Source organism: Montipora foliosa, chromosome 11 (assembly GCF_036669935.1).
Source record: "Montipora foliosa isolate CH-2021 chromosome 11, ASM3666993v2, whole genome shotgun sequence".
In the NCBI taxonomy this organism is placed as follows: domain Eukaryota; kingdom Metazoa; phylum Cnidaria; class Anthozoa; order Scleractinia; family Acroporidae; genus Montipora; species Montipora foliosa.
The window spans coordinates 51,681,354-51,698,841 of record NC_090879.1 but is presented as its reverse complement, the minus strand read 5'-3'; the positions used below and the strand labels follow the sequence as shown (position 1 = coordinate 51,698,841).

The 17,488-nt window shown below is 40.6% G+C and overlaps 2 protein-coding genes across 2 annotated transcripts in view; one reads left to right on the top strand and one right to left on the bottom strand.

The window, feature by feature from the left end:
* LOC137975815 (flavin-containing monooxygenase 5-like) overlaps nt 1-2,098 on the bottom strand; it is an 8,655-nt gene extending 6,557 nt beyond the window's left edge. Inside the window, exon 1 of the mRNA XM_068823010.1 lies at nt 1,062-2,098. Within this exon, the coding sequence (XP_068679111.1) occupies nt 1,062-1,635 (574 nt within the window). The 5' untranslated portion in view covers nt 1,636-2,098. The remainder of the gene's footprint in view (nt 1-1,061) is intronic.
* Nucleotides 2,099-3,609: 1,511 nt separating this feature from the next.
* Nucleotides 3,610-16,285, top strand: LOC137975816 (sedoheptulokinase-like). Its single transcript, XM_068823011.1, has 4 exons — nt 3,610-4,330; nt 8,023-8,198; nt 10,361-10,531; nt 14,388-16,285. The coding sequence occupies exons 1-4, from the start codon at nt 3,660-3,662 to the stop codon at nt 14,861-14,863; spliced, it is 1,494 nt and encodes a 497-aa protein (XP_068679112.1). The 5' UTR covers nt 3,610-3,659; the 3' UTR covers nt 14,864-16,285.
* Nucleotides 16,286-17,488: the final 1,203 nt, after the last annotated feature.

Here is a 17,488-nt window from a genome sequence, read left to right as displayed (position 1 = left end):
ACAACTGACAAAGTGATTTTTTTCTCTCCTCACTTCACCATCAAATGCTTTATGCTAAAGCTGCTCAGTTGGTAAACGTCTAATTTCCTCTACCTGGGCCCTGAACACATTAAATTCTGCGTACAACTATACTTAACAGCTGCAGTGTTAACTCGCTTGAGTGGGAAGCCATCAAAACATTACCACCAGAGGTCAAGAAAGACAAAACTTTATGCGAATCACGCTATTGTATGTTCTATATACTGCACCAATCACTGATATTATAAATCAAGTATTATGATGTGCAATATCACTTATGGGCAGATGACACACAAATTTATGTTACAGTATCTTTGTCTTCTCAGTCTAAATTATAAGTACAGTGTGTGTGTTAAGCACATTGCATTGATTTGTGGATGGTTTCAAATGGACTGAAGCTAAACCCACTGTTACTCATCAGTTTCAGGTATGTCAGTTTCCTGTTTTGACTTATCTTCAAGTTGGTGATGAGAAGGTCTGTCCTAGTAAGCCAACAATAAACCTGGCAGTCTAATTTGATCAACATGCAATGATGCATAAACTCATGAAAAAAGTCTGTCAAGCCTCGTACTACCATATAAGCATCATCATCAGTAAAATCAGAAAAACTTCACTACCCATTTATCAACAGCGAAGATGGTGAATGAGCATCACTTGACAAAGACTTGCTGTAAACAGTGATCTATAGCTCAAGTGAATCAATCATAAGGTGATAATATCCTTCATTGTTATAGTTATGTAATTTGTAAGGTTACCATTTTTGGTCTCACTTTCTGGTTATAATTGTTCATAGGGCCTGATTACATGGTGATTTTCAGATTTCACTCTGTCCATCACCTTTAAATTTTGTTGTGATTACATCCTCAATTTCAGCCCAGGTGCAAAACACCACTTTTCATTTCATGTAATCAGGACTGTCGGGCGAGTCGACTTCCGGGCGAATCGACCGGTTACCTTCCGGAGAAATTTGATCAAATATCCCGCCGGTTGATCGTCTGCCAGACACCAAAACACATTTCAAATAAATGAAACAGCTGACTTACCAACAATTAGGACCTTTTTGTTTTCAAAGGGCTTGAAATCCTTGTAGGAATGACTGTGCATTTTCAGGCCTTCAAATTCATCCTGACCAGGGAAGCTCGGAGTTGGCCACGAAGGCTCCGAGTGGTGGCCGACACATGACATGACAGCATCATATACCTCTACCTTCACTGCTTCGGGATCCGCCCCGTTAAGTTCTCGAAAAAGAACTTCCCATTTGCCGCTGTCGTCAAAGTCTGCCGTCTTTCTAATATCGACCACCTTAGTTGTGAAACGAATGAACTTGTACAAATCAAACGCTTTCGCGTACATGTGGAAATACTCCATGATTTTACTGTGATGCATGAAAGGTGGAAAATCCTTAGGGATTGGAAAATCCGAGAAGCACATCATCTCCTTGCTCGTATTGATAACAGTAGATCTGTAGACGGAGCTGTGGCGTTCTTCTTCGGTAAAGCGCCACAAGCCCCCGATCTTGTCTTCCTCTTCGAAACAAACAGGTTCCAAGCCGTCATCATTGCAGGATTTAATGCAGGTTAGACCACTTGATCCAGCTCCTATAATTGCTACTTTCATTTTATTGTTGAAATGCAGCGACGTGAGAATTAAACAAAAGCCTGTATCACTGCAAGAACTTCCACAGTTCCATTTCAGTAAACAACGAAAGTTGTTACGTCACGCAACAACAGGGGTATTTGCGACGCGATCACGCGATCGTCATCAAGAACACCACAAAACAAGAATATCATTAGCTGCAACAGAAATCAACAGAAATCGATTTTTCCTCTAATTCCCCCGTCCTGCCTCCCGTCTGGCCTTGTAGCTCAGTCGGAAGAGCAACGGTGATCTAACCCGGAGATCTCCGTCCGTGGGTGATGCACATAAAGTAGTTCCCTGAAGCTGTTGATCAGCGAAGGTTCCTCATCTATATCCATCACTTTCACAGTAGCGTAATGCACCAGTCAATGTAAACCCCCGCACCCCCGGCCGGGACATAGCGGGGCATTTGCAGGGCATTTTCCGTTATTTGACGAGCTAAAGCAGGCGCGGATCCAGGGGAGGTGAAATGGGTGAATTTTCACCCCCCCCCCCCTTTTTTTTCTGAGCTCCCCTTCTTTCTTTTTTTTTTCTTATCCCTCAAACACCTCAACCAGGCTTTAATTCTATTACATTATTACAAAAATTCACCCCCCATTTCAAAATCCTGGATCCGCGCCTGTAAAGGGCCGCAGGTAACGGGGACTTTGACCTCTTTTGCACGTCATCCAAGAACAGCGGGGGAGTGGACAGGGGTATTTTCCACCGAGGTAGACTGGGTCAAGAATCGGCTTGGCTGAGTATGCCATCCGTCATGAAGGTCGTCGTATAATGCTAAGAACACATAAATATAATTGATTGTTTTGTGAACAAAAATCTTTTCTCACAGTTTTTACTCGTAACTAATTCTGAGAATCACTTGACCGATCAAGCATGTCATCTGGTGTTTATATTCTCTTCTTATGCATACACTGGTAAAACAGGTATTGCGATGAGTGGCAACTGAAGGTTGGCCAGGAGTAGGTCTTCAGTGGAAACAAGAAGGTGGAACAGGAAAGTTAAATGTGTTCTTTAAACCCATTCTATGAAACAATGTGTTTGTTCAAATTTTGAAATACTTTTTTAAACTGCATTTACTAACACTTCTCCCCCTTTTCTACTAACAAATGTTAACTCAAGTGAAGCTATGATAGCTTATGATCTTCGCAGTTATGAACGCAATTTTTACAATTGCGTAGAGAAGAGAAGAGTAAAAATTGCGTTCATAACTGCGAAGATCATAGCTTCACTCGATTTCATATCCGCAGTCACGGGACCATTAGAACCCACAAATGACCAGCTCCCAACGTCAGTAGCTTCGTGGCTCAGTTGGTTAGAGCGTCGCGCCGGAGTCGCGAGGTCACGGGTTCAAACCACGTTGAAGTCCTGAAATTTATCAGGCTTCTCTACGCAATTGTAAAAATTGCGCTCATAACTGCGAAGATCATAGTTTCACTTGATTTCATATCCGCAGTTCATATATGATTCATTTCATATACCGTTTCATCATTAAATGTTAACTGTAGACTATAAAGACACCACAGACATTTTATACCATTTGAAAAGCATTGTATGCGGTGATGTGTGTTACTTGACAAATAAAGTTTAAACCATTTACATTAGCCTGTGTCTTCCACTCAACAAGAGCGGGAGATGTGAGCGGGGTCGTTAGCTTCAATTAGAAGAAAAACCTGACCTTGGGGTGCGGGGCAGAACAATCTCGTTCCCAGGGCTTTTCTCCGCCACCTTCCCCTCGGCGGAGAAAAGCCCTGGGAACGAGGTTGCGGGGCAAAAGTGAGCCCTTGTCAAATGCCCCGCTATGTCGCGGCCGGGGGGGGGAGGGGGTGCGGGGGGTTTACATTGACTGGTGCATAAGGCCTCTCTTGATTTCTGTGCCGTTCACATATGCAGTGTAGATGCACAAGCTGCTCATGCGTACAAAACTTGAGGTTTTGGCGACAAGGCGAGCGGACAAAGTTCAACGTTTTGGCGACAACCGGAAGTGAGCTGTTTACCGAAGCGAAATGTTCACTTCCGGTTGCCGTCGCCGAAAAATGGCGGAGGCTGCAAATGAGACTCTTGAATCCGAAGCCCTTGTTCTCGGTATTGACCTAGGAACGACTTCAGTCAAAGTATCCTTGGTATGCCACAGCTCCAGAAATGTTATGGAAAGTATTCGATTTGAGACAAATGCGGGAATTTGTGGCGTGGAACCGAACTTTGCAGAGCAAGATGTCACCAAAGTCCTGACTGTTTTAAACCATGCTCTCCGAAATCTGTCTTCAGCGTTGTTGGGCAAAGTGACCAGAATAGGAATTTGTGGGCAGATGCATGGATGTATGATGTGGAAAGAAAAGTGTTGTCTTGACTGGGAGACTTTTGACGATTATTTGGCAACCACAAACAGTATTTCTCATTTAATAACTTGGGAAGATGGAAGATGTACTCCTGAATTTCTCAGCAGTCTTCCGTCAGCACATCAAAAAGCTGGCATTTCTACCGGATTTGGATGTGCCACTCTATTCTGGCTTAAAAGAAATGATCCTGGCGTTCTGGAGTATTATGATTTTGCTGGAACCATCATGGATTTCATTGTGTGCATATTTTGTCAATCCGACAAACCTTGCATGTCCTCTCAGAGTGCTTCAAGTTGGGGATACTTTGATGTGGGTAAAATGACATGGGAGCTGGATCTGTAAGTTTTTCAAGGGGCTGTTCACATGGTGAAAGGGAGATCCCAGCCCTCTTCTCCCCCCTCCCTCTCCCCCCTCCCTCCCCCTTCTCTTCTCCCCCCCTTCCCCCTTCCCATCAAAATCATTTTTTACTGTCGCTAAAACTGGAGAAGTTGTGGTTTAAAATTTTCATTCAAACATCCAAGATTGTAGCACTAGGAAGATCCGAGAAGAAAATTAAGCTATTTTTATTTGTATTTCAAAACAATGTTAACTAAGCAGTAAGTGACCCAAGTTTTAAGCCTTGATTTCAAAAGGACACCTGTTTATTTTAACCGGAATTTTCCTATTGAATTGTCTGTCATTACTGACTTTAAAGTCTTGAGAAAGCTGGATCTAGGAGAAAATGATGTCAAAGACTTGATAGTTTAAGAATGCAATGCATGTGTACGGGGCTGAATTAATATGCAGTACAGGAGTTTTGGGCTTTCAGACTTTTAAACTCGTGTTTTGCATGTATAATAAGCTGCATTTACATGCTGAAATTTTAAGCTAGTAACTAAATGACGTCACTTTTCCCTAGATCCAACTCTTTGAAGTGCAGTCAGTCAGTTTGGAACAGGAGCAATGGCGGACCGTGAAGTCAAAAACTTACACTCAAAGTAAACAACCTTTGGATAAAAAGCAAAGCTCAAGATTGTGCCAGTCAAGTGTTAAGCAATCACACTTTCAAAGTCTCCTTATCCAAAGCAAACATGTGTCACCATTGTAACCAATGTTTCACTTTTTCTATGCTGTGAAAGCCACGAAAACTTGGCAGAACTAGCAGTAATTTGGACCCAGTGACGACTGTGAAGTGAGAAGCATGGGTCTATTGCCGATTATACGTCACAAACTGCTTTGCATTCCCGTTTCAAAGAAATTTTGCATTTGCAAAGCAGTTTGTGACGTAAAATTGAGAATAGAGTCATGCCTCTCACATCACTGTCGTGGGTCCAAATTACTGCTAGTTTTGATAACTTTATGCCTCTTGCCCAGGAGGTAGGAAATCATCGAACATGTTTGCTTTCGATGGGGAGATCAATATTGTAGATTTAAAATACAGCAAAACCTCCATTAAGTGGCCACCATCAGGGTAACGGCTAGTGGCCGCTTAATAGAGGTTCATCAGAAATTAGCATAATATTTAGTAGAAACGTCACCTTATTCTAAAGCAAACACCTTTAGAGACTTGTGACAACTTGCGCACAAGAGACAGCTGTAATGCTGAACAAAAATACAGTACTAGTAGAAAAAAACAAATTGTCCTCAAAAGGTTGAGATAAGGTTCTCCCAACTCAGTTAATATAAACAAAAGTTATTTATACTATGGCGTAAACTGAGTCGATTTTATAACCGGAAAAGGCGGCAATGTCTGTAACTGAAACGTTGCATTACAGGTCCATAGTTAAGTTTAAAAATTCTTGCAAGGACGTCTGTGGCTGAAAAGCCAAACTACATGTAAGTGTATTACATGCTTGGAGGCGGCTTAGTAGGGGTGAAAACAAAAGGAGAACTCTCATTGGGACGGCCAAAAGGTGGCCGCTTAATAGAGGTTTGATTTACAATATTATTCTACAATTATTTCGGGACTTTGATTACTGGCTGCTTAATAGAGGGTAGCCACTTTATGAAGGTTCCACTGTAACTGAGTTTAGGTGCACTTTAAGGCAGATCACCCTTAGTGTTACCGGTAGGTGTCATGCATTCAAATTATGTACATATGTACATTAGGGCAAACGGTTGTGCATGGCATTAGCACAAAGATCCTTTTAGCTAACAGAGTCCTAAAAATCTAAACCGTGTAGAAGTGTTCAGGCTTTCAGTAACTTTTTCCAGAAGTAGCTAGTGACAGTGAAATAGTCAGGTTTGATCCCACCGTGAACCCAAACACAAGAGCCTGTTTGAGGGCCAAACAGACTGTGGTAAGAGGTCATATAGGCGGTGGTAGACTGCTGGTAACTGGCTTCTATTGAAACTACTGCTGGACCCTCTATCCACACACCTTGTGCCTCCTTGCATGTTCCTACCTGATTATTCAGCTGCCACATCCATATTGTCAACTGCCTTTTATTGTCAAAGGGAGCCTGAAAAAAATATATCGGTACTTTCGCTTTCCATGATCTTCCCATGGATAGGAGCTTCTTCCCTCCATAAATTTAATGTTAAGTTGCTGTACCCTTTCTGTTAACTTCTCATGCAGGTGAACGTGGGATACACCTTAAGGCTTTGCATTGTTCTCCAGTAATTCTTGTCTTGTGCTGAAATTTGCTGCTCCCTTCAGCCTGACCATGCTGCTCTGCAGACCTCTCCAGTTTTCCACTGCTATTATGCTGCTATACTGTCCAAGAAGATATTATTAGGGGTGGGGAATTGTGCTTCCTAAATCTTGGAACTTGTAAACGTTTCATCCAATCTCAAAATCTCAACAGCCTTTGCAAAGAGTCTCAAAGTTTTGTTTATATTTCATTTATTTTGGTGTGAAGTCTTGCATGTTTGGATTCGCAAACAAGGGTCTCAACATCTTGGCGAGTCTCTGATTTACCATTCATCACCCCTATTATTCTGTTCAACATTTGGATTATTCTCATGGAGACTTATGCACTTAAATGCAGCCATAAAGATTTACATTGCCACAAGGTTTAGTGCTGGAACGTGATGAAGCAGGAGGTGGTTTGTCAAAGAATTTGGACCATTTTTTTTCTTGTATTACTTCAACCTAACTTTTCTTGGATTCATACACCCTTGAGTCCAGGATCTTTTGGACATTATTTATCATTATGTTGATAAAGACCCTGCCGCTATCACAAACTCACCGACTCCCAAACTGCATTGGTGTTTGCTATAATCAAGGGTTTCAGATCATACCTCACATGAGTGTAGCGGTATCTTTATTTAGCATAACATTTTCAAAGTTGCTTGAGCTATGGTAGCTAAAAAAATCCCCAAGCAGTTATTGACAAGACCATGGTGATAAAAGTTATTAATAGGTCTAGGTCAGAGAAAGAAAACAATGTCAACTACTCCCTAAGAAAAGTGTTTGTGTTCTTCAATGTTTCATAAAATTTATGAACTTCAAAGTTTGTGAAATGGGCCTATACCGTTCAGTCCTTTTCTGAGAAGACTATGTAATCTAACCATTTGTAGTTCCTACAGAAAACTGTCTCTTCCTTATCCTCCCTGCTCTTATCTGTGAATATTGGTCCAGCTGGGATTTGACCTTTAGAGCCTCCACTCAGAAGTCTGGCAACTTATTCTATGTGTAAAAACAGCACAACCTTTTTAAATTGACAGACTTGTTAATTTATAGCAGAATTATGGAATTCCCTTGAAACCTGTTTGTATAATTTAAAAAATCGTTGTGTTGTTTAATTAACTTAATTACAAACAAATTAACTACAATGAGTTGATACATGTACTTGGTGTTAGTATGGCAGTTTTGATGTGTAAAATAACAAGACTATTAGTACCACCCCACATTGTTTGGGGGGAGGGGTGCGAATTTGGTAACCTAGCAAGGACAAGAGAGATAAAAATGACAGTATAGGGGATTGAAAAGGTGACGGTGTCAACAATTTTGTCGCAGATTGCAGCAATAAATGTGGTATGTGTTCTATTTAGGAAATGGCTAAGAGTATTAACTTATTGAAATCTTGTGTTTTCTTCATCCAAACAGCTTAGAGAAGGCGGACTTTCCAACACATCTGCTGCCAGTAGTATTTGAGCCTGGTGTTGTGGCTGGCAAGCTGCAAAAGCCTTTTTTTGGCATTCCAGTGGGGACTCCTGTGGGGGTAGCCTTGGGGGACTTTCAGTGCTCTGTGCTTTCCAGCACATCCCATCTAAGTGACGCAGGTAACTGTAAATTTGCATGATGCGTAACAGGCTGGAATGTGAAGCCTTTTTGTAGTTGCAGGGGAAGCAGATTTGTTGTAGTGGGGAGAGCTCTCAACTTACACCAGTGCGTTTCAGTTTGATTTCCAGACAGAAACATAAGTTATAGTTTGTTGATTCTGTACTTTGCACTGAGAGGGTTTATCTACAGGTAGTCTGCATAAACAGTTTGTGCAACTTGCTCTTTATTTGAATTCAGTCTTTGCAGCTCACTTTGAAGTAAGCAAAGTACCCAAACAAAAAGATTTTTTCAAAAGTTGATCTAAAAGCGAGGATTTTTCATTGTTGTACTTAAAGCATAAAAATAATTATGCAGAACATTACAGAGAATCAATTATCAGTATAAGCATGCAATGATTCATCATGTATTCCTCCTAGCTTTGCAGGCAAGATATAGAAAAATATATACCGGTACTTGCTCCTGGAACCAAAAAGATTGCATGTTTTTTTCAGAATTCCACCTGCTTGCTCTCTGAGGAAAAACTTAAATGGCCTATGGTCATGTGCTGGCTTGCTCTCCAGAAGCTTCAAATTAAGGAGGCTTGAAAGAGTTTCAGCTGAGTGCACGCGCGTAAGCCACACACGCAATTCTAAAAACTGCTCGCATCAGCTCATGATTCAAAATGGGTCATCAGAAATAAACAAATACCGCTAATTTTGCTCACGTTTCTTCTAATTCCTGTATAAATGGAATATAAATAGACATCTCCTATTCACGAAAACTACGAAAATCCCACACAAACGGTTTAATGGTCACTTAAATCCGTTTGTGTTAGCCTGTAGCTCCACTCTTGTAACACTCATTTTTTCTGATTTTGTAACTTAACACGTTTATATCTCTGCTTCCGGACGGTGAATTTTTTTCATTATTTTCATGTTAGTTTAGATTAATTTAAAACGTTTGTCTTTCAAATTTAAAAAGAATTCTGAAGGGAAAAAAAAATTGAGACACATTTAAAAAAAAAATGATTTTTTTGAAAAACTGGCCTACAGATTTTGTTGAATTTTAAATATTATTATATTATCTGGTAGCGCTGAATGGAAAGACTTCACTGAGAAATCTATGATGGGTACTTAATAATCTGGCCAAATTTCGTCGTGATATGATTACCCCAACTGTATCTAAGGACAGAATATGTTTAGTTGTTTGAAAAAAGGAGAAACTATTTCGAGCCTCCTTAATTTGCATGTTTTGGCCCTGCATGTCTTTTAAATTCTAAAGCTGTGAATCCATTTTTTGTTGAAAATTTGACTATTATTTGATTATAAAAGATAAATACTCAGAATTCTTATGCTTTCATTCAACCCTTCAACTAGTATCTGAACAGAAAAGTGACTCTGATTCCAGCACTATGAAATATTATTGGCCTGCACACTGGCTCTCTGTCTTGAATGGCGCGTGATCAACAGCCTGGGGGGTGGGACGAGCAATTCCGCGGCTGTTTACCGCGTGAATTCTGTTTATAGAGGAAATGAGGATGCAAACTGACTCCACCCTTGCAACACTGGCTAATAGACCTTATTCACAATGGCCGCCATGTTGGATTTGCTATTATCATGCAAATTAGCTTCTCACTTCTGAGGGGGCAAACAACTCAAGTTCGAGAGGTTATAACGAACATCTTAGCCAAACAAATGATTTGTTTCACGTTCATTGAATGTTTATCACCTAAGTAGTAAAATAGAAAGATTACACAAGTTACTTCGATGTTTTTTTAAGTGAAAAATGAGCAGATGACGGAGTAGAAAGTCAAAAATGTCAAAAGCAATCAAAAGATATAAAATTACTGTAAAAGGTACTTAATTCTAAATTCTAAAATGTACTTTTAGCAATGTTATTTCAATATTTCGACGAGCCGATTTTCCGCAATTTGCCATTTTTCCAATGTTTGCCCCCCCAGCATAAGACATCACTAATTTGCATGACAATTTGAAAATCAACGTGGCCGCTATTGTGAATAAGACCTATTAGCACAATTCATTCATTTTCGTTTTCATGCCTAAAATTTTTTATTGTCACTGAAACTTTGGTAATTTCATGATGGTATCAGGATGTTGCCAAAGCGTTAAGTTCTCGTGTAAGTATTTCTTTTGAAATAATCTCCTGTTAATTTGTCTTTTAGTTTTCAATCTTGGTACCGGCTGCCAAATGGCTGTGGTTATTCCAGATGATGCTTGTATTGATGAAAGAGATGAGTCTGGTCAAATCCCAGCTGTGGACATTACAAGTGATGCTCTTTACGTTTTTCCATACTTTAAAGGAATGAAGGTCGTTACAGCCACATCACTTTCAGGTGCAGATTATTAGAGATTTGGTAGAGGTTGTTCCCTGGTGAAAAAATCTTAGACAGCATTATTCTTACTTATTTATTTATTTATTTATTTATTTGCCACAGTAAAAAGTAATTAAGATACAAATATGAACAATCAAAAGAGAGAAGACAGAAAGAAAATAATTAAATTGCATTAGTGGCGAGGAGGCCTAAAAGAAACTACTAAGCTTATATAAATGAGGCCTCCCCAAGTAAAACATCAATCTTTCGTTGACATGCAAGTTGGCGACGGAGAATACAATTATTACGAACATTTAGTTATTAGACATGTTGAAGTATAAAGTAATGAGTGAAAATTTACAAATTAAAATAAGTTTGAACTTACAATTACAAACACTTAGTTATTTAATTAAGGTGTTGAAACATACATAGAGTAGTTCAATCCCATGGGCTTATTTTCACCAGCAACGAGGAAATACGAACGTAAGCAACATACGAGCAGTGAAAGCAGCAGTGAAAGCGTAGTGGGTTCGATTCCCAGACTTGACGTCACATTTGGGTTCAGTTCTTAGTTCGCTGCTCTGCTCCGAGAGGTTTTTCTACGGGTTCTCCGATTTTCCGGATAGACTTTCATCATATACCGGACTAAAATAGGGGAGGACAAAAAAACCATTGTTATTCCGCCTTGCTGGCTCACATGCGCATTACAATAACTAGAATAAGATTGAAAATATACAAACAAAATACATTAAATTCTTTACATTAGGAGAAATAATATGATGACGAAAAAAAAATGTATATGTAAAACTATTGACAAAATGTGTATTTAAATAAATGGGTGTTAAGGACGGTGCCTACTAATTCAATGGTATTTTTGCGCGGTTTACTGAATATGCGGGAAAAGCAGATCTTAACAAGTGTTATGGAAATCCCAAAAAAAATTGAGGGTAACCACGAATTTTTCGAAGATAATTAATCAACAATGTTTGTAAAAGTCTTTAAAATACAAAGCAATGTGTGTCGTTCTTTTACAAATTAAAGCTTAATTATCTCTGGAAAATGCTTGGTTACCCCCAGTTTTCTTTTTGGATACCAAGATCACTTGCTAACTTCTGATTTCTCCGCATACTTTTGAACCGCGCAAAAATATCCCTGTATTAATAAAGACCACCCATGGGAAATCCGAGTATTTCGAGATGCGCAGGACGTATGCGTAATAACAATTGTAGGCACCGTCCTTTAGTAATTTCTCGAAATGTTCTACTGTCCATCGGAAGTGGGTTCCATAGTTTTGGTGCAGCTCCAGCAAATGCGCGGACACCCAGTGTTTTAAGTGTTTTTAGTTTTGGTGGTACAAGTAATATCTCATCGTTTATTCTTAAATTATATCTTGATGGAGTTTTTTATGGATATTGATTATTTCGTATCCGGTGTAACAGCGGATTTGCACCCCCTTCTGGATATCCCGGGGAGCCGAAATCTGCTCGCGAATTTGTACTGGGGGGGTCCAAATCTAGGGGGTCAAAATTCGCTAGGACACCGGTATATGAAAGACCAGCCGAGTTTCAATCGAGTGTCGTAAAACCAAAACCAAAGTAATTACTTTGGCCAATCAAAAAGAACGGAGATAATCCAGTAAACCAATCAAAACGAAGAAATTACCCGTAGCCGACACAAAGCGCGGGAAAATGTGCACGCGCCAGGCACGATTGGTTTTGGTTTCCGTTGTGATTGATTGAAAAAGTGGCGCGAGAACTTTGAACCAATCACTGAGTGAAGTAATGCAAAATCAAAGCAATTCGCTTATTGCTTCCGCCACTCAATTGAAAACCGCTCTATGAGTTGATTTGTTTTGATTTCTGTACAACGTCATTAATTTGTGTCCCAGCGCTAAATACGCAACTCAGTAGCGTCTTGATCACGTGGGTGGTGAGGGTAAGAACAGAGCAAGACTCCAGTTTCGGTCACTTATGTGCAGGGGACCGTTTCTCAAAAGTCCCGAAACTTTACGGGCTATTTTCGAGTGTCACAATTCCCTTTGTATCTCAAGAACGGAGAGGATTTAAGTCGTCAAACTTCACAGTCATTTTTCTTTTTGTTGCCCTTAAAACATGTTAAAAGATCGGATTTCCAAAACAAGCGGTTGGCAATTTCAGACATGTCTTTTCGGGCCCGAAAAGTTTTCGGGACTTTCGAGAAACGGGCCCCTGGCCCGGGTTGCTCGAAGCATGGTTGGCGCTAACCAGAGCTTACTACCATGGAAACCTATAGGTTTATGCCTCTTAATCAACAGTTAGCGCTAACCAGGCTTCGAGCAACCGGCCCCAGGATGGCATGTCCTTTAAGCCGCCAACATATTTACAACACTCACTGAACTAAGTTAACGTTTGAATGATGTAAAAGATACGAAAGGTTATAGGAAAAAGTCGACGCTTGAACGGTGCTCAAACCCATGACCACGCGTTTGCGCTACACAATCCGTTCAAGCCTAGATTTTTTCCATGCAGCCAAGGCTTTCTTCACAGCAGCTCAAGTCGCCGCTTAAAGGGGCAGTGTCACGCTATTTTAGTCAAACTTCAAAACACTAAAAGACATCCTTGCATCAATGAAAACAAAAAAATAATGCTGTGGTTTGTTGTTGCCAATGACCATTGAAGTGCACTAAAGCTCTTCTTTGTTGTTTGGATTTAGAGGATGGAACTGGGTGGAATTTGGAGACTGTGTCTTCAGAAAGACGCCAAAAATGAAACGCGAATTGCTCTTTGTGCTATAAATATATTTCATATTTTGATAGTAGGTTGTCAGGAATGTTGTACGTGTGAGCTAAAGTACTAATTAACAATTAGACCCGCAGCCCGCAAGGGCTACGGGTCAATAGCCCATGAGGCGAAGCCGAATGGGCTATTTGCCCGTGGCCCTTGAGGGTGAAGGGTCTAATTGTTTTAGTATCACCCAACTAGTTGGATAGAAAAGGCAATAATAAAGTTAGCGAATGCAAGTTGAAGAAATATTTATTTGGCCGGAATGAAACGAAAGAAAGCGTCACGCTTTTCGGACCTTTTCGATACTCGAGGACTATAGCTATAGTCATCTAGTAGCGTAGCCAATCAAAATGCAGGATTTGCATTAGTCCACTAGTTGGGCGATACTAATTTAGATTTTTACCCATTTTTGACCCAAAACCAGCAAATTAAGCATGACAGTGCCCCTTTCAATGCGATGTTCTCCAACTCTCTTGTATGAATTAACGTTATCGTTCGTGTTATCTTCAACTTAGGTTTGTTAAACGGGGCCTTCGTTTTTACAGTTCTTATCCGTGGAGGCTTGAGAGTCTATCCATTTGCCGATGTGATCATTCTCGTCACCAGAACCTCGGGTCGACCCGAGGCTCTGGGAAACTCTGCGTAGAAGAACATGCGCCGTAGGGTTCTTACAGCCAAAAATTGGGTATTTGAGCCTTACGGCGCCTGCTCACTCCTCTTGCTAACATGAATGCACCAATTAGAGACGCTTTTGATTGTTCTTCACGAAAACCAATGAGAAGACACTTTGTTTCAGGGTTACCCAGAGCTCTTCTCTCCCTCGGTCAAGATAAGAGCTCTGGGGTCGAGATTGCCGATGTGATTTAATATTAAGGCACCACGTTTTTGTCAGTTATTGTGGATCCAACTGGGGTTTTAACCGAGGATCTTCCGTTCCAAAGTCCAGCGCTCTTTACCCTTCTATAAGCTAAGTGCACTCCCGAGTTAGCTAAGCGGTCGGTGGAATACATAGAACGTAAGACTTTCATCGATCAGTTGGGGAAAATACTTAGGGCGCAGTGGTGAAATGAGGTTCCAGAAGTTACGCCTTATGTATTTTTTTCTCTTCTTAATAGGTGGAAATACTCTTGCTACTTTTGTGGACATGTTGTTGTCATGGATGAAGGAACTTGGAATCCACACCAACCTTCCCTCTACTGACGACATTTATCAAAAGATTCTCGATTGCGCCGACAAGAAAGGTTCAACGTCGTTGAAAGTGACACCGAGATTATGGGGAGAACGGCATAACCCTGAAGAGAGGGGCCGGGTGAGCAATTTGACATCCAGCAACATTTCGCTTGGGGATGTCACTCTCGCTCTGTGTCAAGGACTGGCAGAGAACTTCCAAGAAACGATGTCAAAGGAGTTTTTGCGATTGCATGGTATACGAAGGATTGTTGGTTGTGGAAGTGCTCTCGTGAAAAACGGACTTCTTCGAAAACATCTTGAGCAGGTTTTTGGGTTGCCCTTAGTGTTGAGTGACAGCTCAGATGCTTCTGTCGGAGCAGCATTGGCTGCTATTTCAGACTATGGTGCCGCTGACTCGTGAAAAAGTTTGGTCAACTTGCCTCTTTGGTGGCTGCTTAATAAACATGCCGACATTTTTAGTTGTCGTGGTGTTGGGTTTTTTTTTTTAAGTGGCTAGGAATATCCAATGGGAGAGAAGCTAAACGGGTCGAACAGCTGGGATTACGCTTAATGTTCTGCTACAGTACCTTGATAACCAAACTTCACCTTCACCTTTATTACTCGGGATACGTAAAGGCATACCGAGTATTAACTCGGGATACCTAAAGGTACATGTATATACTGAGTATTAAAATGGGTTTGAAAACCGGAAGTGCAGAAAAATGCACGATAGAATTAGGAAGCGGGGATTTCATTGGTTAAAAGCTATGCGCGATAACCCCTAGGGAGAGGTTGTGAACACAAAGAAAATAATATTTAGCAAAGGGTAAAGATGACGAACACAAAAGCGAATGAAAGGATCCTAAATAGGAAATTTTTACACCTCAGTGATATAGGGAGAAACTGACTGAAACGTTAAAGGGGCTAGGTCACGCTATTTTAGGTAATTTTGTTTAATTTTGTTAATTATGAGCTCTAAACGTCATATTGGCAGAGCAAGAGTCTTTCATTTGCAAAATCACGGCCACATAACAACTGAGAATGATTTTCAAGCTTTGTAAATGACATTTTGATATAGACTGATATAAATTTGAAAAAAGGTGGGCCGACGTTTTTCAAATTTACCCAAACTCAATCCATTTCAGTCCTCTCCAGTTTTGTCCATCCATGTCCCTTCTTGGCTTCCCTGTGTTTCGTTAGAGTTCTTCTATAGGTTTGAACAGTTATTTTGATATTTTAGTCAATTCTATGACCATTCGATCAGTGCTGAAAATGCCTAAAATAGCGTGACCTAGCCCCTTTAAATTGTTGCAAAATCCACGTTATCTCTTTCTTTGTTAATTGGTGTTGTAGCCATACGTATCAAAAGAAATTGAGTTATCGGGTAATTACTCAGAATACCTGAAAGGTTTCGGTTGCCTTTGCTCGGTGCCGCAAAATGGACAATAGAATTTCCTAGGCTAAAAACAATTCACTTGATGCCTTAAACCATTTCACCTCCCTTTATAACGAAACTACGTTTTCCAACAACAAATAACAGCCGTGATGTCGAGTGTCGTTGAGGGGGATTTCTGCACGTGCGAGGCTTCAAACAGCCTCAATGCTTACAGAGTTCTATGAAAATCCGGATTTGTAACATGCGGTGGGGCAACCAAAGCGATGGGAGCTGTGTTGGGGTTTCAGTGGGAACCTTTTATTGACGTTCGCCAATTTAGAAACTCAAGTCCATGTTCTGAGTGAAAGCTCAATAGCAGCTAATGATTAAAATGCTCGATTCAGTTTTCTCGAAATGTTATGAATAAATCTTGCGTGTTGACAACATGATGAAATGTCAGTACAGAACTCGCACCAGTGGTATGTTGAAAATGCGTGAACTTTCGTTTTCTTTTAGCTGTTCTTTGTACGAGCATCATCCGCAGAAGTCAATTCTTTAATTGTTTCACGGTCTTCATTTTAGCTACCTAGAGGGAGATCACCGCATTATTCGCAACACTGCTTAGCAGCTGGTTGCCTGTGTAGCTTGTAAGAGGAGGGCTAAATTTTACTTGGCCACTTTAGAAGACTGGGTTTCACAAGTTTTCTCTCTCGCTACGGTAGTGTTTCACTCTTCCTTGTCCCACTGGTTTCACCGTGACTTTGTATGTGACCCCTGCATAGCGTAGATTCAAGTTTATATTTCCGATCCAACAACCTGTACCAAACATAACTGGTACTTTTGCTTGGTGACCTATTGATTTTATTTGTAAACACTAAGCGATGTTCACCAATACGTTATCTGTTTTCACGAGCCCTCAGATTTCAATTGGCTGCAGAAACATTTACTTCTTTTGTTCCGTACTAGGCAAATTTGAACATCGCTTTAGTCTATTCAATCCTTGCAGTATGTTTCAAACTCTTCCAAAATGTATCACCCTACTTCTGCGCAACATGGTATTATACGCTTTGAACGGCGTATTGTTGAGGACCGTGTGCCCACTATTGTTATTGCGCATACGTTCTGCGCATCCACTCAAGATACTCGGATTTCCTAGGGGTGGTGCTTATTAGTACAGGGTTATTTTTGTGCGGTTCAATACTATGTGGAGAAAGCAGAACTTAGCAAGTGCTGTTGGTATCCAAAAAGAAAATTGGGGGTAACCGTGCATTTTTCAGAGATAATTAAGCTTAAATTTGGAAAAGAACGTGATACATAGCTTTGTAATTTAAAGCTTTTTGACTATCCTCTGTGCCGGCGGAGTGGGGAATTTGACCTTTGCCTGCCTAGGGTGGGGAAAATTAAAATTTTTCGGGCGCCGAAGTCGCTAACTACTATAAAACACGTGTTTGGACGAGATGGAAGAGTTTAAAGGAAGAGATATAGTATTTGTGAGCGATTGGCTTACAAAAAAGGTCTTTATTAAAGACGACAGGAGCCCACAACGATTGTTCTTTAGTGGGGTATGACAGACAAATCCGACGATAGGGTAGGGCATTTGAACACCATTTTGGCCCGAGGGGGCGGCAATTTGAACGATCAAATCTTGAAAATTTCAAATTCCCGGGCTTT